The 26,610-nt window shown below is 39.5% G+C and overlaps 2 protein-coding genes across 2 annotated transcripts in view; one reads left to right on the forward strand and one right to left on the reverse strand.

The window, feature by feature from the left end:
- LOC143100768 (disabled homolog 2-like) overlaps positions 1-17,959 on the reverse strand; it is a 281,849-nt gene extending 263,890 nt beyond the window's left edge. Inside the window, exon 1 of the mRNA XM_076264237.1 lies at positions 17,806-17,959. The gene's annotated coding sequence lies outside the window, so the exon portion shown is untranslated. The remainder of the gene's footprint in view (positions 1-17,805) is intronic.
- On the forward strand, positions 5,838-8,131 carry LOC143099950 (uncharacterized). Its single transcript, XM_076262858.1, has 3 exons — positions 5,838-6,089; positions 6,286-7,329; positions 8,078-8,131. The coding sequence occupies exons 1-3, from the start codon at positions 5,838-5,840 to the stop codon at positions 8,129-8,131; spliced, it is 1,350 nt and encodes a 449-aa protein (XP_076118973.1).
- Positions 17,960-26,610: the final 8,651 nt, after the last annotated feature.

The following is a 26,610-nucleotide window of genomic DNA, read 5'->3' on the forward strand; positions in this document are numbered from 1 at the left end:
CCCTTCATTTTATTGTCAAATGTATGCTTGGAGTTTTTCTTGTGCGTTTACCAACACACATTTTCACGATGTGAATGTGACTGTCCAATGTGTATGATTGTTAGTGGCTCAGTGGGATAATGCCTTGTACTGGTGTTTCTTAGGTTGAGTGTTCAAATCCCCGTTACAACTTTAGGATCAAGCTACACATGCTATTGGTCATTTAAGATTCACACCGTTGAACAGCACCTGAATGACATCAGCCATTCAACATTCACACTCATCAGTTGCCAAGAATCAGAATGCCGAGACACTCTATGACATTCAGGGGAACTTCTTTGTTTACTATTTTTCCTTCATCATTAAGTCTATCATATTTATATTTCATCTATTAGTGTTCATCTCTACAAATGTCTAATTGCCCCTCCATGTTTGGAGTTTTTCTTGTTGTGTGTTTACCAATACACATTTTCACCATGTGAATGTGACTGGCCAACATGTAGGATTGACAGTGGCTCAGTGGGATAATGCCTTGTACTGGTGATCCTTAGATTGAGAGTTCAAATCCCACTTGAAGCATTAGTGGGTTGTGGATGTTAGCATACTACAATAGAATGCTGTTGGGTTGTGGAGGTTAACACACTATAACATTACAGCTACTTGTCAATATGGACTTGTAGTGCAAGGCAAGTATTACTGTATAAGCTGTAGCCTATAATTATTTGTTATTCTTATAATATTTGTCATTTCTTATACATATTTAGTCGGCTCTAACACTTGACAGAACAACTCTATATCGGTTAAGGATGTCACGCATAAAACAATGCTGCAGAAACACGAAAATACGACTTTGAGTTTAGTAGGCTATAATTTTCAGTTCCTGTTTATCTATTGCACAATGGGTAATAATTTAAAGGAATCGTGTTGCAGTCTTGTAAATAGTGACCCTGCAAGATCCCTAGTCATTGCAAAATCATAGTCTGTGACTTAAAACTCTACTACTTGTCTTTAGATGTGAGAGGGTCTGAGACTGTAGTCTTTCAAAAATCTTTTCCAAATCTTTGCAAATCTTTCCAAAGTTTACCTGCTGGGAAACCCTGTAGCTCCGGAGCAGGGGCTCAGACCAGGATAAATTGTTTGCTCGCCCTCAGTTCGCTCTTTTGTTCATCTCAACCCAGCACTCCAGTGTGTCCTGCTCTGTGTGCGTCTTTGAGTTAACGTAAGTCATCACTTTAATCACCCTCACTATGACTTTTGTGATGTTTATCAGTTTGTAGAGTAGCTCTGCCATCATGTGTAAAGTTAAGGTCTTTGTTTGTTGGTTTGGTGTGTTGGAGTCCCATGTGAGAGATGATTAGGTGATGTTGGTTGACTTGGGATGTCAAGTATTGTTTAGTTGTACCTTATATAGCCATATGATTTCAGTTTATTGTTCAAATGTCAATTGGTTTGTTTGTGAGTTGGGATCTGTACTGATTTACCCCATTTCACTGATTACTCCATTTTCTGTTTGTTTCCTCTTTGATGCAGCACACATACAAGTAAAGAACAAAAGAACAGATGAATTGAAACTCAAATAAAGTTAACTTGTGTTGCACCGAAACCTGCCATCTCCGTGTCATCACTCCATACCATTGAGCCTTCTGACCGAGGCTCTGCCTGCTCGCCACACACTCACTCTACCTCGACCCACATCGCCCCCTACAGTTCCTTCAGTTGGGTTGTGGAGGTTAGCATACTAGAATAGAATACTGTTAAGAATACTGTTGGGTTGTGGAGGTTGGCACACTATAACGTTACAGCTACTAGTCAGGACTTGTCGTGCAAGGCAAGTATAACTGTATAATTAAGTGTGCTTGCAAGCACACTTATTGTTCTTAAGTTTTATTAGGGGTCCGAGCAGTGTAGCTGCAGGACCCCTATTGTTTCTGTACCATTCATTTTTGGCCAAAATTCTGTAAAAGTCATACTGCAGCCTAAACCGTAACTCCAAAACTCTTCAAATTTTCAGGTATGGTTACCAGTACCCCCCTCTACCCATAACCCAAAATTTGGGGTACTGCACCCAAAAGTGGCGCTATTGGAAAAAAAAGTTAATTATGCTAATTTCTCCTTACCAGATTGACCTAAACTCAAAATTCTTTCATAATATTAATCTCTAAACTCAGATGCATCTTTTTGGCCCTGGTCTTATGGTCTAAAAATGTTTACTTTCGCCACAATTTCATGGAAAAGCCAAACATTATAAAAAGTTTCACACTCTTCAAGAATAATCGAATCTTCACCAAAATTCTCACAGACAATGTTTAGACCAAGCCTCACAAAAGTTATTGCTCAGAATTTTGATATTTTGTTCCATTTCAGAGATATAGGCCAATAAAGTTAGACCACTTAGGCCTTTTTTCCTAGATCACCTATATTCCTATAAACCATAAGTCCTAGAAACTTGACATTTTCAAGTATTGTTACCAGTACCCCCCAATACCCATAACCCAAATTTGGGGTACTGCACCCAAAGGTGGCGCTCTTGTCAAAAACGCTTATTTCTCCTTACCAGATTGACCTAGACTCAAAATTATTTCATTATATTAATCTCTACATTCAGATGCATCTTTTTCACCCTGGTCTTATGCTCTAAAAATGTTTACTTTTGCCACAATTTTAGAGAAAAGCCAAACATAAGTTTCACAGGCTTCAAAAATTATCAAATCTTCACCAAAATTCTCAGACAATGTTTAGACAAAGCCTCACAAAAGTTATCAAAAGAATTTCGATACGTTGTTCCATTTCAGAGATATAGGCCAATAAAGTTTGACCGCCCATTTCTCCTATATCACCTATATTCCTATATGAGTTTTTTTTTTTCTTGAATAACAACCATCATTAGGTGGATACCATTAACAGTGCACATTTTCAGATCTGTACTCTTTTTTTATAAAGCCCTTAATTCTATTGTCAAATGTATGTTAGGAATTTTCTTGATGTGTGTTTGCCAACACACATTTTCACCATGTGAATGTGACTGCCTAATATGTAGGATTGTCAGTGGCTCAGTGGGATAATGCCTAGTGCTGGTGTTTGTTAGGTTGAGAGTTCGAAGCCTGCTAGAGCTTTAGGCTCAAGATGCACATACTATTGGTTATTGAAGATTCACACCATTGAACAGCACCTGAATGACATCAGGCAATTAACATTCACACTCATTAGTTGCCAAGAATCAGAATGCTGACACACTCTATGGCATATAGGGGAACTTCTTTGTTTACTATTTTTCCTTCATCATTAAGTCTATCGTATTTATATTTCACCCATTACTGTTCTTCTCTACAAATGTCTAATTGCCCCAGAATTTCCAAACGTTTTCAGGTGTTCTCTTTCAGGAAAGCCCTTCATTTTATTGTCAAATGTATACTTGGAGTTTTTCTTGTGTGTTTACCAATACACATTTTCACCATGTGAATGTGACTGGCAAAGATGTAGGATTGACAGTGGCTTAGTGGGATAATGCCTTGTACTGGTCATCCTTATGTTGAGAGTTCAAATCCCACCTGAAGCATTAGTGTTCAAATACTGTTGGGTTGTGGAGGTTAGCATACTAGAATAGAATGCTGTTGGGTTGTGGAGGTTAGCACACTATAACATTACAGCATTACAGCTACTTGTCAATATAGACTTGTAGTGCAAGGCAAGTATAACTGTATAATTATACGCTGTTTCTTATTGACTCCGACACAGAACCCACCACCACAAATACAATTCAATTCTGTGGGAAACACTGCCTTCCATTATCAAACCCTTCATCTTATCCACAACAAATAAATATTCCTGTAGAATCAAGTATTGTTAGAATACTGTTGGGTTGTGGAGGTTAGCACACTATAATGTTACAGCACAGGGTAATCCTAATTTTATGCATCAAATTTATTCCAATCCAACTGAAAGGTTTTGAACGACACAAAGTGAAGGTTTTATCCAGATCAAAACCAAGAATAGATTATGTGATCTAATCCAATTTCAGGATCCTTGTTTCCCTTTGAACAACCCATTTTCAAGATTTGATCCAATCCGATAGCTGAAATCAGGTAACTGAAATCCGATAACCGAAATCCGATCACGTTTCTTTTGAACAATTGTGCCCAAACAATTAAAGCATATGTAAAACTAAAAAGCTATGCTATCATGTTCGTTTTGCTCGGACCCCGTAAATCATCGCTTGCGGTTATATTTATTATTATTATTTTTATTATTATTTTTCCCGTCTCCCTAATTTTTTGTCAGCTCTAGCGCCTAGGCCCTTTGAGACAGAGACACCGTTCCAACTTTAAAACGTCCGGTCAGTACCGGTGTAAGTTGGTCGCGAAGATGACGTCAGGTGGGCGTGTCGTTCTTCCGCCATATTGGATTGAACAGAAAGCGAAACTAAATTTTCACAGGTCACAAATTTGGTCCGAACACCACGAAACTTGACGTACATTATCCTTGGACCAAGCCTCACAAATGTTAGCGGAAGGATTTTTGATTTTCGAAAGCGTTTGCCCGTCACAGCCAAACGAAATTGGCGGCGAAGCTCCGAAACAGGAAGTCGTCCATATCTCAGGAACACTGTCACATATCGATACCAAATTTTGTATATGAACTGGGGACTCCAGTGTGAGGGTGCATAAGCTAAAAAAAAAAAAGAAATATTCCAAAAGTTTCTATCATTGGCAAACCACCCACAGGTATTTGGTAACTCACACCATTCACTTTTCACCATTCACCTTCTATCACAATGCCTTCCATGTATGCACAATGTCTCTGGGCAGCCACAATGTCTCCAGGCAACCTTGCCCAATCATGAAATCCTTGCTCTGCCATGGGATAGTATGGACTTACGAACTGAAATAGCAAGGAGAACAGTAGCTATATATAGCTTACATAATAGAGTTGTTTTCACATTGACGGTATTCAAATTACATTTTTCATTATTATTACATATCATGATGGGAGAGAATTATTAAAAATGTTACAAGTATGCAAATGCATATGTTTACGGGCATTTAGGTTTTACTGTGTTGTTTTGTTGTAAAGACATGCAAGGCATTCTGGGCCATGTAATAGACAAAGCAGTGGTCGGCAGCGTTAACTTGATTTCCTGTATTAATATGAATAGGTGTTTCTGTAAACCTAGGGACAATAAACAGCTATCTCTGTTACAAAAACGAGCTGGTAATCGCCATTGAAGAGGGAACTATGATAAAAAGATTGTTTTCCTAAAAGCATGGAGTTGACGAAAGAATAAACAAGCAATGTCACGTTAATGTTAAATAGCCTACCTATCTGAACGCTAGGTGGCAGCGTTGTATTACATTTCACTAGTGTAGCCTACTTGAAATACGGTGTGAGATTCACAATTAAGGAAGGTGCAAATATTATGTAATTTATCATGGGAAATTATTTTTTTTACCAACTACACAGAAGTCGTCTGTTTCTGGTTCCCCAGTCGACGCAAAGAGCTAAATGACTACCTGGCCATCATCGCCGGCCTAGCCGTGTCCTACGGGGGAGCCCATTTTTATACGTAGGCTACCACCGGCTGTTTTCAGCAAAATGCGCTGCCAGAGTCAGCCTCTGGAACCAAAACCCCTACTGGGGCGCGCTTGATATGAAGCTCCATAACCGCGTTTTCCTAGGACTTAAGCCATCTTGTCCCCTCTGCAATAGCCCCAGTCACGGCGCGGTCGAGTGTCCACTAGTCAACTCATTCCCCAGGGCCGCCCTTTCATCTCGCATCTCCTAAACTGCGCTCAGCAACCCCATCTCTCGAAGACGTCGTATCTCTAGATGCCCAGTGTCTGGCCGATATCAAACTCTGGAGGATGTTTTTAGACGAACGGAATGGTCTGTGCATGTTCTACGACGACTGCCAATCATCTCCAGAAGACCTCCAGTTGTACACCGACGCAGCCCCCTCAACAGGCTTCGGAGGCTTTTTCAAAGGCCGCTGGTTTGCATCCCCGTGGCCACTAGAGTTCAGAGAGCTAACAACTGGAAACGAATCGTCAGCCGTGTTCGAACTCTACCCCGTAGCCATCACGGCCCTACCTGGGGGAATGAGTGGACCTCCAAGAGTGTGCTAATCCACAGCGACAACGAAGCCGTAGTGCACGTCATTAATAACTCGAGCTCAAAATCGCCCGCGCTTTCCCCTCTTATTAGGCGTCTAATCTGGATAGCAGCCAGCTACCAGCTTATTATAAGAGCCACGCATGTCCCCGGTTGCCACAATGAAATTGCTGACTCTCTCTCTCGTCTTAAATTCCAGAGATTCAGAAGCTCGGCTCCAGAGGCGGACCCGTACCCTACTCCACTCCCCAGCTTTTCGGAGACCATCTTCCTATAAACCACCCCCTCAGCTATCTTCAGCCCATCACGGCCGACCTAGCCCTTCAAGCCCTCGCACCCAGGACCATGCAGTCCTACTGGACTGCTTGGTCGTGCTTCAAACAGTTCCACGCAAAGCACTCACTACCATTTCCCAGTTTCGATGCAGTCACCATATCATCATTTATCACCTACGCCCACACTTCACTCGGGATCAAAGTCTCTTCCATTAGAGTCTACCTAGCTGGCATTCATTTCTTATACAAACGCCTCCACGGCTCCGAATGCCCCTTCTCCGACACCAGGATAGGCTTGTTAATTAAAGGTATCCGTAGGCAACATCCAGTCCCCCAAGACTCCCGCCTTCCCATTACCTCAAGCATTCTTGCCACCTGCCTCGCTACCCTTCGCAAAGGGTTAATGTCACCGCATTCCGATTCCACCATCTCCGTTATGTTTCTACTGGCCTTTTTTGGGCTGCTGAGATGTAGCGAGTTTACATGCCCTTCGTCTCTCTTCATTCCCGATGTCCACCCGTGCATCGCAGATCTAGAGCAGCTAGACCAAGACACCATTCGATTTACCATCAAACAGAGTAAAACCGATCAGTCCCGAAAAGGACACTCCATATCCATTTTTAACTCCGCCTCAGATCTTCAGCCTTTCCAATACCTATCTCACTACATCTCATATCGGTCAGCTCAAGCTTTGTCTACTAGCCCGCTCTTCGTGTCAGACGAAGGGCTACCCATCACTCGCCACAGATTCCAGACACTCTTAAAAACCATTCTAGTCAAATCTGGTTTTCCCGCGGATCGCTACTCTGCACACTCCTTCAGGATAGGAGCTGCCACAACAGCTGCGCTCAACGGCTTATCGGAGCAACAAATTAAAATACTGGGCCGTTGGTCCTCGGATGCCTACCAGTCTTACATCCGCTCCAATCTAGCGGATTTACGACTCGCTCAGCAAGCACTTATGTACTTGGTAGATCTCTGTGATCTTTTGGGGTGCAAGCGGTCATCGCTCTATCGCGATGTCCGCTCCAGGCACTCCAGGACCACGGACAGCTACCTTGCCAAACACGCACTTCTTCCATACCTTCTAGTCTAGCTGAAGCAATCATATCAAGGGCGAACTAGTGAAATTATGTTTTCTAAACAAAGTTCGGGAGGAGCCTGCGGGATGATTGACAGCAATTAACTCACCCACTGCCGCCGCAGGGTAGGCCTATTTAAGCCGACCTCCTTTTCCATACGTCACACGCTCCGACGTTCGCAAAATCATCCCCACTCCTCCCCCTACTCCTCCATTTCACCAATTGCCCTGTTAGTCATCCTCCTTACACAGGGGGGTGCAAGCGGTCATCGCTCTATCGCGATGTCCGCTCCAGGCACTCCAGGACCACGGACAGCTACCTTGCCAAACACGCACTTCTCCCATACCTTCTAGTCTAGCTGAAGCAATCATATCAAGGGCGAACTAGTGAAGATGGATTTAATTGTGGCACAAAGCCAATTATACATGACCAAGGAAAAAGTGAACGGGACAACACACAATTTCACGGTAACATGAATTAAGAATGCTCAGCTCAGCCAGTTTTGTTTGTGCAGTTAGGATGTAGGCCTATGAATGTGAATGAAAATATGCCCTTCCAGTAGCAATAGGCCACCTTAAAATGCACCAGAATAAAAGAATCACATCTACTCAGTAAAATTTTTTTACCCTCCCACAGCACCCCCTCTATGAGCACCCCCAGATGAAAATGAGTTCCAGCGTCCCTGGTTAAATGTTGCACTTGTGATAAGGTTTTGCCTATATTTTGTAATAGTAAATGCTGTCACACTATTTGAAACTATTTCAGCCCAATAGTCCTTTCTGAACATATTCAACACACTTTTAAAAATATTGCGATAATACCGAAAACCGTGATAATTTTGGTCACTATAACCGTGAGGTTAAATTTTCATATTGTTACATCCCTAGATGTCGCAATACATCGTACTTTCATAAAATCATGCAACATATTCTACCTTGTATGTGGACATTGTTATTTGCAAAGCCGGTGCTGAATAAACAAATACTGCGTGCAACAGAGGAAAAGTTCTTTGGTGTTGCTTTAACAATTCATAGACCCCTGGGCACAAATGTCTGATGGGCCCCCCTACCCCCCAGCCAACGTGAATCGGGCGGTCAGAATTTTTTTAAAATGTTTTTTTTTTTTAATTATTATTATTGTAACACACACACACACACACACACACACACACACACACACACACACACACCATGACACAGAGCATTTCCAATTCAAAAGGGAAAGCACTGCTCATTGCAAAATGAAACAGAACCTTTAAAGGTAAACAGGCCTATAACTTGACTAAAACCGGCCTATAACTTGACTAAAACCGTGCAAAACTGAGGAGGCACACCTGTTATTATCTGAGCAGTCTAATGTATGTCCTCATTTTGCGAATGCGAGGACGATTGCATTTCGTCAGATGTCCGAGTCGCGCATAATGTTTGAAAACCACTGGCTCGTAATCACAATAATTTAACACACGACAGTTGGATACTTCATCATGTTCCCATGCCTACGTTTTGGTGAGTAGCATAGAGATCGTTAAAAACAATAAAGTAAGCACATATGGCTCTCCGTTTGGGACATCGAAAACTTTAACATTAAGAACAAGCATTTAAGGCACAAGCGCATCTGTGAGGCCAAGCCTCACCAAGTAGCCCGTTTGTTTACAACGAAAATTACATTTAATTAAACTGCTTGTATGCCGAAATAGTTTTCAACATTTTGAATATCAGTGCTGGGTGAATTAGGAAAATGTTCTCAAAGTAGCCTTATGGCTGAAAGCTGCTTGGGATTCCCCCGTCAAGCAATATAACCATACAAACACGCGGCCTGCTCACTCATTGTTTCAAAAGGAATAATAATAATATAGCCTAGATATTAGAATATATTCGAATACATGTGTTTATTTTAGAGGGGAAATTCGAACGTCAGTTTTGAGCAATTTTGACAGCCCTAGTCCACTGTAGGCTACGCCAATTGGCTATTAACACCTTCCACCTAACCCCGGTGAGTTGGGGTCGCTATAATGCGTGTGAAATAGCACCATTGAGTAGCCTATGCGAAATAGCCTTAAAATCATTCGGGCGCCACTCTCTTGACAGGCTATGGACAACAGGCTGGTTGAAACATTAGAAAAGTATGCATATGTTGCACAAAAAAACACATTTATTAACTAGAAAAGCATTTCCTGAAGGAAATACAGTGCATGAAAATGCAAAAATATGATGAGTTCATATGGTTAAATGATTTGCTTGGTAGATAAGGTTTAATATAGTTGGAATGACTGAACAGTTAAATAGGTTGATCATTGAAATGGTTAAATTATTTAGGCAGATAGTTGACAATAACTAACAGTTGGAATGGCTCCAATGTTTGCTAGCAGTTATGCTAACTATGTTAACAAAGATAATAATGTTAACCAAGTTACGATGCTAACTAGCATGCTAACAATGTTAAAATGTTAACTATGCTAACCATATGACTTAGCTAACCTAGCTAATCATTTTTATTAGTTATGCTAACTAGGCTAACTAGCATGCTAACATGCTAGCATGCTAACTATGTTAACCATGTGACTTAGCTAACTTAGCTAATCATTTTTAGCAGTTTTGCAAAAAATGCTAACTAGCATGCTAACATGCTAACTATGCTAACCATGCTAACTAGCTACAGTGGGTAGGAGTCATAGTTGATGACAAGTAACAGTTACAATGGCTGAACAGTTAAAAAGTTCAGTAGTTTAAAGGATTAAATTGTTTAACAGTGAAATATTGTAGTGAGGACTTTTATTTTGAAACAGTTTTTGGCAGAGGAAGCAGTTGAACAGGATGTGTAGTCTTAATAGGGCCAGTTTGTATGCTTAAAGCCTGAGACTGGCAGTTTATGCAGCTGGCCCGAACACCTGCCATAGGATACTAATTGCTTAACGGCCGTATTGTGATGTCATAATCATAATGTTAAGTCAATGGGGAAATTTTGATAGTTTTTAATTAATAGTTTAAAAAGTATAAAAGTTACAAAGTTGAAAAATACATAGCACCCATGTCCTAAGTAAGACCTACGTAACATAGTTTGAATGAAGTTTCTACGTTAAACGGTTGAAGCTGCATTAAGTGCGTTAGAAGAAGAAGAAGAATAAGAAGAATCATAAGAACTAGAAAAGCATTTCCTGAAGGAAATATAGTGCATGAAAATGCAAAAATATGATGAGTTCATATGGTTAAATTATTTGCTTGGTAGATAAGGTTTAATATAGTTGGAATGACTAAACAGTTAAATAGGTTGATAATTGAAATGGTTAAATTATTTAGGTAGATAGTTGACGATAACTAACAGTTGGAATGGCTCCAATGTTTGCTAGTAGTTATGCTAACTATGTTAACAAAGATAATAATGCTAACCAAATTACTAAGCTAACTAGCAGGCTAACAATGTTAAAATGCTAACTATGCTAACCATATGACTTAGCTAACCTAGCTAATCATTTTTAGTAGTTATGCTAACAATGTTAATTAACATGTTAACTATGTTAACCATGTTACTTAGCTAACCTTGCTAATCATTTTTAGTAGTTATGCTAACTATGCTAACTAGCATGTTAACACGCTAGCATGCTAACTATGTTAACCACGTTACTTAGCTAACTTAGCTAATCATTTTTAGCAGTTTTGCAAAAAATGCTAACTAGCATGCTAACATGCTAGCATGCTAACTATGCTAACCATGTGACTTAACTAACTTAGCTAATCATTTTTAGCAGTTTTGCTAAAAATGCTAACTAGCATGCTAACTAGCATGCTAACTAGCATGCTAACATGCTAGCATGCTAACTATGCTAACCAAGTTACTTAGCTAACTTAGCTAACTAGCTACAGTGGGTAGGAGTCATAGTTGATGACAAGTAACAGTTACAATGGCTGAACAGTTAAAAAGTTCAGTAGTTTAAAGGGTTAAATTGTTTAACAGTGAAATATTGTAGTGAGGACTTTTATTTTGAAACAGTTTTTGGCAGAGGAAGCAGTTGAACAGGATGTGTAGTCTTAATAGGGCCAGTTTGTATGCTTAAAGCCTGAGACTGGCAGTTGATGCAGGTGGCCCGAACACCTGCCATAGGATTCTAATTGCTTAACGGCCGTATTGTGATGTCATAATCATAATGTTAAGTCAATGGGGAAATTTTGATTAGTTTTTAATTTAATTCATTTTAGTTGAAATAGTTGAAGGCAGAGGATACAGTTGATGGGAGTCATAGTTGACTGACAGTTACAACAGTTGAACAGTTGACAGTAGTTGAACAGTTAAAAAGTTGGATAGTTTAAAGGGACTTTTATTTTGAAACAGTTGAGGGCACAGGAAGCAGTTGAACAGGATTTGTAGTCTTAATATAGCCATATTGTATGCTTAAAGCCTGAGACAGCCTGAGACAGTGGCTGCAGGTGGCCAGAACACCTGGCATAGGATTCTAATTGCTCGATTGTGATGTCATAATCTAATGTTAAGTCAATGGGGAAATTTTAGTAGTTTTTAATTAATAGTTTAAAAAGTATAAAAGTTACAAAGTTGAAAAATACATAGCTGAAGTCACATAAGTAAGACCTACGCAACGCAGTTTGAATGAATTTTCTAAGTTAAACGGTTGAAGCTGTATTAAACGCACAAAAAGCGTTAGAAGAAGAAGAATAAGAAGAAATCGGATAACAATAGAGTGCATTTTCATGCACTCTAATAAGAAGCCTAGGAAGAACAGTACAGTGCATTTTCATGCACTGTAATAAGAATAAGCATAAGAATAAGAAGCCTAGGAAGAACAGTACAGTGCATTTTCATGCACTGTAATAAGAAGAATAAATCGGATAACAGTAGAGTGCATTTTCATGCACTCTAAAAAGAACCCTAGGAAGAACAGTATAGTGCATTTTCATGCACTATAATGAATCGGATAACAATAGAGTGCATTTTCATGCACTCTAATAATAATATTAAGAATAATTCGGATAACAGTAGAGTGCATTTTCATGCACTCTAATAAGAAGACTAGGAAGAACAGTACAGTGCATTTTCATGAAAATGCACTGTACTGTTCTTCCTAGGCATTTTATTATTCTTCTTCTAACGCAGTTAATGCAGCTTCAACCGTTTAACGTAGAAACTTCATTCAAACTATGTTACGTAGGTCTTACTTAGGACATGGGTGCTATTTTTCATCTTTGTAACTTTTATACTTTAATATAAATATAATATAATTTAAACTATTAATTAAAAACTAATCAAAATTTCCCCATAGACTTAACATGGGCTGATGACATCACAATAGAGCCGTTAAGCAATTAGAATCCTATGGCAGATGTTCCGGCCACCTGCATCAACTGCCAGTCTCAGGCTTTAAGCATACAAACTGCCTCTATTAAGACTACACATCCTGTTCAACTGCTTCCTCTGCCAAAAACTGTTTCAAAATAAAAGTTCTCACTACAATATTTCACTGTTAAACAATTTAACCCTTTAAACTACTGAACTTTTTAACTGTTCAGCCATTGTAACTGTTACTTGTCATCAACTATGACTCCTACCCACTGTAGCTAGTTAGCATGGTTAGCATGCTAGCATGTTAACATGCTAGTTAGCATAGTTAGCATAACTGCTAAAAATGATTAGCTAAGTTAGCTAAGTAACATGGTTAGCATAGTTAGCATGCTAGCATGTTAGCATGCTAGCATGTTAACATGTTAGTTAGCATTTTTAGCAAAACTGCTAAAAATGATTAGCTAAGTTAGCTAAGTCATATGGTTAGCATAGTTAACATTTTAACATTGTTAGCATGCTAGTTAGCATAGTAACTTGGCTTAACATTATTATCTTTGTTAACATAGTTAGCATAACTGCTAGCAAACATTAGAGCCATTCCAACTGTCAGTTATTGTCAACTATCTACCTAAATAATTTAACCATTTAAACTATCCACCTATTTAACTGTTCAGTCATTCCAACTATATTAAACCTCATCTACCTAGCAACCAATATAGTTTGTTTTTACTCTGTATGATATTTTACATCATATTTTTGCATTTTCATGCACTGTATTTCCTTCAGGAAATGCTTTTCTAGTTATACTTGATGCATTTCTTAAGAGACCCACACAGGGTTAATATAATAAGCTGAACCATATTTATAGTGGATGGAATCCACTATCTTGAAATCTCCTGGCTTCTTCTTATTATTATAACCTTTTTTTCTTTTTACCTTTTCAAGAATTAATGCGACTCTAACCGCTTAACGTACAGACATGTTGAAATAACCATTCTGAAGGTCTGGAGTGGGGCAAGAGGTATTTTTTCAGATTTTTTAAAAAGTTTATACTTTTTGAGAAATAGGGGATTAAAAATGTTAAAAAGCTAATTTTACCCCCATAAACTTCAAAGGCTGTGATGTCATAATGGCCTAAAGGCAGCTCCGCTTGTTAAGCTCCCAGAGTAGTTCCCGGGCTAATTAGAACACTGGCACAGGTGTCACCTGTGAATTCAACCATCTCAGCTTCTAATGCATACAATCTGGTGCTCCCTAAAACTACACATCCTGTTGTTTCCCGTGTGTCAAACTAAAAGTCACAGCCATATCTCATGCTTTGAGCATTATATCTCCAGAACGGTTTGACGCATATGCTTCAAATTTGGTACAAGTGTTTGTATGGAAAGATGAAGTGAGTTGATGTTGGAGGTCAAAGGTCAAAGGTCAAGTCAATGAACACTCTGAGTGCGATATCTCAAGAATGCCCTGACATACATGCCTGAAATTTGGTATGAGTGTTTGTATGGACTCAAAGATGAAGTGAATTGATGTTGGAGGTCAAATGTCAAATGTCAAGGTCAAAAACACCTTGAGTGTTATATCTCAAGAACGCCTTGACACACAAGGTCTTTTGGTACGAGGGTTTGTATGAACTCAAAGATTAAGTGATTTAATGTTTTTTTTTCAAGGAATTTCCCCACCAACATTAGGCCAGCAGATTTCCATCCACTATTGTAATTCCTCTGGCATTACATTCTAGTTATTCATTGTAGCTAACTGCGGGCTTGTTAAGGCCTAATCAAATTTAAGAATGACTGACTGGGACTTCACAGTCTATGTTAAGCTATCTATCTCATAAAAAAATTGGTACACTACGCACTAGCCATTTACAATTAAATTGAGCTTTTGCGCACGGTAGGATTAGGCAGGCACGTTGCTAGGAGCTCAACACATTTGAGATTTAAGCCCAGACATGAAATGTCCTATGTAAGAGCAAAGCTGAGACAGAGAACCTCCGACAAGTGGCGCAGAGGCTGAGAGAGACCAGTCAAAGGGAAATGTCTCTCGCAGAGATGAGAGCTGGGATAGGAGAACTGCAATCGGCTCGTACAGGGGGGCATTATCATGCCAATCAGGCAGGGATAGACAGTGGCATGGGGTGAGTAAAGGAGCAAAAACAGACTTATATGATAAAAATAGCTTATAGTCTGGGGTGCAATTGTTTTGGTTTAAATATTGTTTACATGATCACCTAAGATGATATGGCCTTGTATTGTATAGAATGTTTTCTAGTTAACAATAGTTTGCAGTAGCTAGTAGTTAAGCACTACCCTAGTACAACTTAAAAAGAGCACTGATGAAATGCTACAGGAGAGGAAGGGCGGAGAAAGAAGGCAGTGCGTAATTTCTCAGAAATAATGACCAATCTGTACAACAAACAAATTTCACACACAGTAAGCAATGGCTCAAGAGAAGATTATTGTGCAAGTCAAGTCAGTGTTTTCCTGGCAATTCTCTGTAATCAAGTTTTTTCACTTAACTGTGATCATTTCACCTTTGCACTCCCTTTCTCTGTCAGATATTTAACCATTTAGCATACCATTTTCCAGTTTGTAACAAGTAATCCTTTTACACAACAGTGAGTGAAACTACGGTCATTAGTGCATAATTGCCTGTTGATATGAACTACTATGAACTCTGGTTTGCCTGGAATGTACAGTATATCTATAGATAGGGAGCAAGTATGTCAAGTTGTGCAGCTTGTAGTCCAAAAAAGACCAAAAAAGATTATTTTCTGATGTCATTGTCAAAATATTATTACTGCACCCTTGACCACTTATTTATCTCATCTTTTTCATATACCATTCTGTAATATGTGATAAAGTGATGCAATATTGACTGAACAGTTTGTTAATGAACTAAATGATCTAAACTTGATTATAAAACACTTACAAAGCATTTACTAACCATTAGGCTAACTAACAAACAAGCTGCACTTAAGACTCACATCCAAATAATGTTTATGTAGCCTAAACTTTGCAAAGTGTAACCATTTAAAAAGCATTGTAATAACCATCCACATAAAGTTTATGGATGGTTTACAAACTCATTAACCTTTTTCGAGGTATTATAATGAAGTTGCAACGTTAGCCATCCAAATAATGTTTATAGACGGTGTTCAAAGAAATTATTAACCATTATCAAAGTTTTAACTAAACATTAATAAATGACAATTCATCATTTACAAGTGATGATATAAAAATTAGATTACACAAACTAATGCTAAATTAAAAACATATAGCATTAGAAACAATTAGTATTTGTTAATGGTCACATAATTGTTTGTAATCAGTTAAAAACATGTTACTTAGGCTATCTGTTAAATAACTACATACTACTCATTACTCATTTATAAGCAATGGTTATTACAAAGTGCTAACGTTACTTTTTACAGTATGTCAATATGACCTCCTTTATGTATGCCTCCCCATTTATTTGAATAGGAAAATAGCTGCCCAAAATAACTGCCCAAAGCCATTAGCAAGATGGGCATCGACTAGTGAAACTTGCCTATAAGGACTTTGCCTCAGTCCACACTGCTGTCTCTATTTCTTCCCCTCCGATTCTAGACTCCACTGTAGTTAATAAAGCTGCAGCCATTCCACTCATTCTAATACACATACATCATACTGCTGCCAAGTAGGCCCCAGCTATTAGTAGGCTAATTTGTGTCTTGTCTACTCTACCTCATGATGTATAAGTGCCAGTCTAGTTACCCAAAATTACAGTGCAGTACAGTTGACATAGTTTATCTTAGTAGTTTAGCTAAGTATCTGACTTCCATTTATTTATTTATTTTAAAGAAACAAATATGTCTCTCAATCTAAGCTATACCTCTTTGCCAATTACAGCAATGGATGCCTGAATAATTATACTTTACAACAGACCACACCACTCCAGGTTGTTCAGTAACTCAGAAAGACATTATGAGCTTCATAAAAAAACACTAGTCAGCAGTTACATGGAAAAAAACATCTGCTCTTTTGCTCTGTCAGCACATTAAACAATGTCTGCAGTCATTTTTGTCAAACGTTGTATAAACAGTCAATGACCTACCTGGTGACCAAATAACTGTCCATTAAAGGTACAGTCCATATTTCAAGCTCTTTTTTTTATTATTAATTTCAGTAAATTGCTCCTCATGGTCCCCTATGGTTCTCTAAGTGCTTAATGATAGCCAGCAAACCTCACTCCCTGACACTTTAAGAGACATTTTAGGCTTATTGATAGGAATTTCAGGCCAGTGCATCGAGTTTGAGTTGAGACCAACTCAAAAAAAGATATAGGCCTAGTCTAGTTAAGTCATACATAAAACCAATTTACACATTGTTTGATTTTTGATTGGATGTAGCACTCAAAAGCAAACAGCCTTCTCCCCAATCACAAACTGTAGCCTAACCTACCCACCAAAGACACACAGACAGTAAACAGTATAAGTAAGTATAAGTATATATACTCTTTTGATCCCGTGAGGGAAATTTGGTCTCTGCATTTATCCCAATCCGTGAATTAGTGAAACACACTCAGCACACAGTGAGGTGAAGCACACACTAATCCCGGCGCAGTGAGCTGCCTGCAACAACAGCGGCGCTCTGAGCAGTGAGGGGTTATGCTTGCTCAAGGGCACTACAGACAAATTCAGTAAGAAATTCCATCATGCTCGTGCATAGACCTACCAAAGCATTCTGAAAGAAATTCTATATCAAAAAATATAGGCTATTGTTAACCAAAAACTAATTGATCTTTGAAGAAATATAAGACTAGAGAACCAGAAACAAAGCTGATGAAATTCACGATATCACGTCTTAGTAGGCCTATAAAATTCTGATTAGCGTCCTGCCAATGCCCCACAGATAACAGCGATCACTTAATCCAATTCTTAACACAAGTGACTCAAATATTTCTGCTCACCACTTCAAAAATGACAAATAGGATATCAGCAAGACTAACATTTCAGATTGGCATAGTAGGCCTATCGACTTCAAAGCCATGAACAAATCGGAGAACAATTATCCTAACAACATAACACTCACCGAAATTAAGCGTCCCTCCTCGTCCGTGCTCTAGCCAACAAAGTTGATCAGCTGACAGGGAAGCCTAGGCTACGACTGTTCCTTGCGTTTGAGAAAAAATGCCTACTCAGAACAAAAATAGTTCTCGTGGCTTTGGTTTCGAGGATGCGCACAAAAAAACTGCCTCACTTTTACAGAGCCAACCATTAGGCCTAGGTTACAATTAAAAAAAGTAGCCGATGCCAGGAAAACAGGTGAAGGAGCTCTTAGTGAAAACGCTAGGCCTACAAAACAATGCTGTAGCCCCTACGGAAGATCACAGATTTCAATTCTAAACTTCCAGTCAATATACTCAAGGCTATAAAGCTAACTAAAAAAAACATAATGATTATTTTATCTGGTTACATAGGCTAGCCTACATTATAGGACTAGCGTGTAGCCAGGGGCGTAGCCAGGATTATTTTATAGGGGGGGCCAGCTGGGTCCAGACTTTTTATTGGGGTGGCACTTGGGAATCAAAACTACTATTTAAAAACTACTCAAAAAGTTTTGAAGATTAGGATAGCCTATTTTAATAATGGTAATAAATTGTGTAAAGCCAACACTGATACACAGGTCAGTTTGTTGTCCACTCCAAATCATTTTCCATAAGCCAATGCTATAAAAAAGTACATTATGATAATGCACCTTACTTAATCAGTCTTATTCAAATGATGTTAAAGAACAATAATAAATACTACAAATATTGTATTCAGATATTTAATCTTATACTGATGGCCAAACTATATTTCTTTCTGATATCCACTCTAAGTACTTGGCTGTAAGTAACATGGCTCTGAATTAAGACATTTACCCTTAGAACCCTAGACTGAAATAAATGCCATTTTTATTTAGGGGAGACCGGGGCTGGTTGTCTCACGGGTTGGTTGTCACATTGCTTATTCCAGGCACACTAGGTGATGCTGTGGTAAAATTTTGATATCAAACTGTTACCCTTTGATAGCTTACTCATTTGCACTAGGAATTTTGCTGAGCAGACACACAGCATTGAGGTGAGGAGACAATTTTTAAATTTCATGGGTCAGAGTAAATTTTCATGTTGGTGTTGTTTTTGTATTGAGAGCTTGTAGGATATTAGTAGTTCAAAAACAAAACACTCATTAAAAAGCCAAAGGTAGTAGTTTTATTTTGAGTCATATTTTAGCTATCAAGTTAAAGCCATGTGGCAGCTAGGTTAACATCTTTGTCAAGAGGTCAGTTGGGGATGGTTGTCACATAGCTCATGGGGTTGGTTGTCACATGGGTTTGTTGTCACTGAGACACAGTTGTCACTGTGTTTGCAACTTTGTTGGCAACTTACATGATAATAAAGAGGTTTTAGCACGGAAAATGATTTCATTTTATTTCTCAACACAGTAGACAATTCAAGTAACTGATCACCTCCTTTAATCCCATTGTTTAAACATAAGGGGCATTGATGACAACTATCATAGGGGTGGTATTCATATTAAAACTTATTTGCAGTTTCTAGCTTAAAAAACGAAAAAGTTACACATCATTTTTTAAGATCCCATTTTATCACTGAAATCCCATTGAAACTTTATAGGGACAACCAACCCCATACCCTGTGACAACCAACCCTGTGATGGGGTTGATTGTCACATTGTGTCAGAGTGTCTTTGATGGTTAATTGCTCCCTGTTACAATACATTCTAAAAGTAAAAATTATACACATTTAAAGCCAAGACCCCAAGCTTTCATTTCATGTAGGAATTACTGCTGAAAGAGTTTTTGAAGATGAGCAATTCATGCATGAGTAAAAATTGTGACAACCAACCCCGGTCTCCCCTAGTAATGAAAAATGCCCTTTCTGCGCTCCATATCTGTGACACGAACTGATCTGACCTGACTGAACCCGAGTTTGTGTGTTCTGTGTGTACACTCATGATGATTCTAAAACAACTTTTTACTGCATTGTCATGAGCAAAGTGAAGGCAAAAAGGTGTTTTTTTGTCGAATAAATTGGGATGCAATGTGAGTCTCGAATTGGATGCCATGCAGGAATTTGCTGGGATCTCAAAACCGCATTATGAACATACTTTGCCATAGAGAAAACACATGATAGCGTTGGATTATGAACATGCCTTGCCACTACAACACACAAAAACGTGGGGTAAGTGGAGCTATATGAAGTTATTATTTTGATGTCATTTCGTCTGTTTAATAACCCAGAAGGATGTACTTGGTATCAAATGATAGCTCTGTATCTCCTCTTTCATCTGACATGCGTGGCATATCTATGCGATCACGGGTTCGCGAGTAATTCAAACGAGAGTAGCCTAATGGGTGCGCAGGTAAACTATGAATCAATTTGATTTAATTTCATGATTTTTTTTATTGTTTTCATACTTGATCGCACAGGCAAGAGTTTAGTCTCGTTGGAAAGCCCCACTTCTGCTCTGTCACGCAATTAAAGTTTCATCTGCGATGAACAGTTCTGGAGCAATGTAACAAAGAACTCCGGCAAAGCAGCCTCTGCATGACCAGCTATGGCAAGAACAACACGCAGTCAGCAAATTATGTTTTTTATATAAAGTAGCCTAGCCTAGGCCCCATTAGCCTACTTTTATTGGAGCCATGATATGTGCCTAATATGCTTGCATTTCACCCAAATTTTATCGAAATATTTTTGTAACAGCGTTACCGCAGGCATCCGATTATTTCTGATCAGCCCCACACGTCAATGTCAGAGCCTACCTAAGGACAGCCCAACGCAGCTCACTTGGCTATAATTCGTGACACATTCTAACATCTTATTAGCATTAATGTTCCAACTCATCATCAACTCATGTTGTTACTGCATGAGTTTAAGTAGTAGTCAGTGTTTTTAACAGATGACTTGAATTGTCCCGCTGCTGCTGCTGCACTAGGCCTATCACGATTTGATCACAACCGTGGGCTACACTTCCTGACTGGGCCAATGGTCGTAGATAGAGTGCAGTAATTGGTTCAGTCCCTGCTTTGCAAAGTGTTGGCAAAGTGCCGTCGAAAACGGCAGCAATTATTTTTTTCTTTTTTACTTTTCACTGAACGGAGCTGGGGGGGCCAGCAGGGTGGCCAAGCTTTGACCAGTGGTGGCCGTGGCCCCCCCTGGCCACCACGTAGCTCCGCCCCTGCGTGTAGCCTAGTCAAAGTCGTAGTTCTCAAGCCTCACACAATGACCGCGAAACACGGATGAATGAAACATGTTTTAATTAAACGTAATTCTACCACACTGCACTAGTGTTTCTCAAACGTTTTCAGACCAAGGAACACTTAACCAATAAAAACTCACTGAACCACCTTGCTTAATGTATTTGCACCTTGCTTATTGATTTAAACTATAGCTTAGGCAGTGTTGCAGAACTGTTTGGATTTACGTACACGTTGGTTCAATGTGGCAAACAACTCATTTACATTATACCACGTCTGCTCGCGGACCACTTAGTTTGCGAACCACCAGTGGTCTCCAGACCACACTTTGAGAAACACTGGCCTATAGGCTACCACACTGGAACTAGAAATGCAATTCCAAGGAATTACCAGTGCATGAAAATGGTAAAATTGTTATGTATCATGTATCATATCATGTAGGCTATAGTTAAAACAGATAATGCAAAGATGGTTACTACAGTGTTGCTAGGATAGACATAGTGGTTGCATCGTTTAACCCTTAACAAGCCCAACCGTTCTAATTTTATTAAAATTGTAACGATGACCAATCATCTAATATCTCAGCTGTCCAATGACTGATTTATTTCTGAAATCTTCCCCATAATGCTGACAATATAAGCTTCAATTTTATATGATTGGTAAGGGGTTTATGGCGCAAAATGTCTTGGATACTTGAAGATGAGTCATGAAAAAATATTTTCACTTCAGTCACTTTTGACATGGACAGCCAAATGCCACCTGCACTTCGTTGGAGTTTATCTCGACTGGAAACCACACAGCTGGATAAACTGAGGTAATATATGTTTTTACATCGGTTCTAGTTATGGTTTATCTTAATTTGTAGTCCTAAAATCAAGTTATTTGACAGAAATATGCTTTCTCATCAGCGTCAACATTATGGCATAGTGGGGGCTAGTGCATAGTCATGTAACTTTATGTAACCCACTCAAAAATAGCATTCATACAGGATTAGGTTATTTTTAGTACTATATCCAACTTCTTGATTTCTTTTGGTTAAGTTTTCCCTGCACATCATATTTGTCCAGTAGGTGGCAGTGGTGGCGCTGCATAGAGGGGAAACTGCTATACTTTGTTAGAGAAGAAGACCCAGACAACGTGAACAGCAGAACGCTAGTAAGCTGAAGCTGAATTAGAGATTCCACACTGGTTGAAAAAATAAATTAATAATCGCATTTAAGAGATAGTTACGAGTTTTCCCATCAAGCTTACGTCTAAGTAAGAGACAACAGAGGAAAATATTCTAAGTTACTAAAAGGAATTTACTTTCTTTCATTCCTTTTCTCCGGTGAGTTTTACATGTGTTTCTCATGTGTTATTAGCAGACAGCGTGTTTAATGAGTTTAAGCATGTAAAGTTATCCCTTTGTATTTTTGCTGATAACTCAGTTGTTCGATATATTGAGTGAAAATGTATTGATGAGATGTGTGTAAGCAAAAAAAAACCAATCGGAGATTGAACATTAGTTTGAATGATTTGAAGTACCATGCTATGTGAAAGTGTAACGTGTAACTGCGTGGTATGCTAGTTTCCTGTATGTAGTGAATGCAAATGTTCAAAAGAAAATAAGAATAGCTACTACAGTTCATGAATGAGTTTTATTTCCAGATCTGGTAGAGAGTATAAAGAGAGTAATTGAATGTTGCCCTGCTATGCAGGTTGGTTTTTCTTGGATGCATGATTTGAGAAAGATTTCCTTTGGAAAATTCGCCATTGGACACGAGGCAGCAGAGCGGAGGGCGGGGAAGGATCATCTTGCCTGCACCACGAACTGCTCCTATTCACCATTTCATTTCATCAATCAGATAAGCGTGAGATTTCGACCTACTTTAAAAAAACATACTACCCGGGTAGATGGACTTTGGATTTATTATTTTGGGGTTAAACAGAGCTCTGTGGTCATTTTATTTTTTATTTCTGTTTGATAACTGATGTAAATAAATGCTGGCTATATGTTCTGAGTAAACCACCTTGTTTTTCATATTTCTCTCCTCTTTTGAAAAGTTCCTTAGAAAGGCAGCACTTCACTTTTATTACAATAAGTGCCCCTTACATAATTTGGCGAGCCAGTGGCCAAGAGGAGAAATTAGATTGAATTAATATTTGTTTACATTGCCGGTTAAACCTGATTATTGACACACTGTAATATTGTTTCTTGTTAGCGTTTTCAGTTGCTTTTGTAAATTGTGTCAAATCTTATATATACACATGGATACTGAACAAGGTGTTAATTTGAAAATGGCTGTGTACGTTGAGGGTATTACCTCAACCGATACTGATGAACAGATAACCGAATTCTGTTCAGCTTTTGGGCCTGTGAACAAAGTTCAAGACAGGACAAGAGAATGGAATTAAAGCTCTAGTTGAGTTTGAATCTGAGGAATCAGTCATAGACCTAGCTCCTAACCTCCCACAATATCTCCCTAGTGTTGGAGATCCAAACATTATGTGGCGTGTAGATAGGGCTTATAAAGTAGCTCCAAACCCTGAGAATTCCCTACCCCCAGTGAGATTGAGGCTCTTGGACTCAAGTAACAGCTCAAACTCTGATAGTGAGCCAGATTCTGATGACAGTAGAACCCCTTTAGTCCCTAAAGCACACACCCAACCCACCATGCTTCCCCTACATTCACCACTAAAACAAGAAAACTGACAACACAGTCAGCTCAAATCAACCAAGAAACCTCAGACATATTCAATCCACCTGATGTTCAGAGGATCATTGTAGAGCACGTTATTAAAAATGACAACTCCAATGCCTTAAACCAGGGATCTAAGCGACTTCGTCCTTTTTCAGGCAAACTTCCTAAACCTACAAATAAAGCTGACTTTCAGACATGGTCTCTTCATGTGGAGCTTATGATTCAGGACAAAACCCCTGTTGACATACAACAACGTAAAATCCTAGAAAGCCTGCTTCCACCAGCCTCTGATTTAATCAGGCAGCTAGGCCCAGATGCAGCCCCTCGTAATTATGTGAAGCTCATCGACTCAGCATATGGGTTAGTCGAGGATGGGGAAGAAATCTTTGCAAGGTTCCTTAGCACTCATCAAAACACAGGAGAGAAAGCCTCAGAATATCTGCAGCGATTGCAGGTGCTAATCACTACAGCTATAAAGAGGGGTGGCATTGTGAAAGCAGACGCCAATAGACAACTGTTGCGACAGTTTCGCCGTGGGTGTTGGGATCAGTCCCTTATTCTGGCACTGCAATTAGGCCTTAAAACAGAAAACCCACCCAATTTCTCTGATTTCCTACTTCAAGTTAGAACAGAGGAAGACAGGATAGCTGCAAAGCAAGATCGCATGCAACGTCATTTAGGGAATACAAAGCCCAAATCCTCTTTGAATATGCAACTCGTGCATGAACCGCCTTTTTCTGATGAAGCAAGCGCAAATGTCCTCCAGACATACATTACAGAAACTGAAGCTTTACGGAAACAAGTCGCTGAACTAAAAATGCAACTTACCAAAAAGAAAGATCAAAGGAGGCAAAAGTATGCTAACAAAATCCAGAATTCAGCTCAAGAAACCCCCTCAGCTAGAGTAGCCGAAATTCAAGCCCAACAAACATCGCCAAAACCCAGGCCAAGGGCTTGGTTCTGTTTCAAATGTGGCAATGATGGTCATCTAGCAAGACAGTGTGAAAATCCCCCAAATAAGCCGTTGGTGGATCAGAAATATAAGGAACTCAAAACAAGACAAACCGAATGGGATACCAGACATGGCCATTTAAACTGGACAGGGTCGCAGTAGAGGGACTAACTGCACCCAGAAGGAAAATGAAACGTCCCACACAAAACAAAGACACAGTCATCTGTGAAACACATTCTCCAGCTCAGTCATTGGATGTTGCTCTCCCAAGAGGGTTGATAGGACCAAAATGTACATCAACTGTTGTAGTTGAAGGAGTTCAGTGTGATTGCCTTCTAGATTCAGGTTCCCAGGTTAGCACTATTTCAAAGTCATCTTTCACATCAGCCCATTTTCCCCATTCAAGACCTATTAGACATAGAAGGTGCTGGTGGTCAGGAAGTACCTTATCTAGGCTATATCCAAGCCATCATAAACTTTCCAGAGAACATCATGGGAAAGCCTGTGAAGATTCAAACCTTAGCACTTGTCGTGCCTGACCACAGAACAAACATGGACGTTCCCTTGTTGATAGGCACTAACACATTGGACCCCCTGTATGAAAAGTGTGCACTTATTCAGGATGGCCAAACCAACAGTCACTGTTCCGCACTTGTGAAGCATTTATATCACAGATTCAAAATAAATCAACAAAATGGCAGAGTTGGGACTGTGAAGCTGCAAAGCAAAAAGTGTGTCATCATTCCTGCAGGTGAAAGAGTGGCTTTACCTGGATACGCAAGACATGTCCCAGTAGCAACCGATACACCCCTTGTAGTAGAGCCCCCTCAATCCAACTTACCTGCTGGACTCTTGTTCTGTAGCTACATCATGACAAGCCCACCATTTCCATGCTTCAAGATGCCTGTTTTGGTGAAAAATGAGACTGCACATGACATCAAAGTATCCGCAGGTCATAGCATTGCTGAGCTGTCTTTTCCTAAAGCCGTGTCATCCTTACCAGCTCATGACGACAAAGACACATTGAGTGAACCATCCCACCTTACTCCATCTTCTGCAACGTGCAACTCCATGCATGTGTCTGATTCCGGTAATCTCACCTTTGACTTTGCAGACTCTCCTCTGTCTGAAGAGTGGAAGGAGAGAATCACCAGGAAGCTAAATTCAATATCAGATGTCTTTGTATTCAACGACCTTGATTTTGGTCATACCACTGAAATCAAACACAGGATACGCTTGTCAGATCCATCTCCATTTAAACAAAGGCCTAGACCGATCCATCCATCTGACTATGAGGCCGTCAGACGTCATTTAAAAGAGCTTCAAGACGCGAACATCATACGTGAATCAGAAAGCCCCTTCGCTTCTCCAATTGTTGTGGTGAAGAAAAAGAACGGTGATATTAGGTTATGCGTCGATTATCGAAAACTGAATAGACAAACCATCAAGGACGCATATGCTTTACCCAACATAGAAGAAGCCTTTTCAGCCTTGAACGGGTCCAAGTGGTTCTCTATTATGGATCTCAAGTCTGGCTACTATCAAGTAGAAATGGAGGAGGAGGACAAGTGCAAAACCGCTTTTGTGACACCTATGGGGTTCTGGGAGGATGCCACAGGGAGTTACGAATGCCCCCAGTACTTTTCAGAGAGTAATGGAGAAGTGCATGGGTGGAATGAATTTGAGAGAAGTCTTAGTCTTTCTTGACGATGTTATTGTTTTCTCGGCTACACTTGAAGAACATGAGGATCGATTACTCCGTGTTCTCCAGAGGTTGAAGGAATTTGGCTTAAAGCTTTCACCTGAGAAATGTCAATTCTTCAGAACATCTGTGAAATACCTCGGTCATGTTGTGTCCGCTAATGGGGTGGAGACCGACCCAGCCAAGATAGCTGCTCTGACGACGTGGCCTAGGCCTAATAACATCAAAGAGCTTAAGTCTTTCCTTGGATTTTCCGGATATTATAGGAGGTTTATAAAGGACTACTCCAAAATCGCAAG

Source organism: Alosa pseudoharengus, unplaced genomic scaffold (assembly GCF_046254945.1).
Source record: "Alosa pseudoharengus isolate Yale_2024_CS ecotype anadromous, Long Island Sound unplaced genomic scaffold, YU_APseudo_1.1 YU_APseudo_1.1_scf_3, whole genome shotgun sequence".
Classification (NCBI taxonomy): domain Eukaryota; kingdom Metazoa; phylum Chordata; class Actinopteri; order Clupeiformes; family Clupeidae; genus Alosa; species Alosa pseudoharengus.

Excerpts from the sequence above, each read along its gene's own strand:
- LOC143099950 (XM_076262858.1), top strand. The coding sequence starts at position 5,838 with ATGTTTTTAGACGAACGGAATGGTCTGTGCATGTTCTACGACGACTGC. Across the intron at positions 6,090-6,285 it reads GAATGAGTGGACCTCCAAGA|ATTCAGAAGCTCGGCTCCAG; the intron begins GTGTGCTAATCC and ends TAAATTCCAGAG. Across the intron at positions 7,330-8,077 it reads AGCAAGCACTTATGTACTTG|CACCCCCTCTATGAGCACCC; the intron begins GTAGATCTCTGT and ends ACCCTCCCACAG.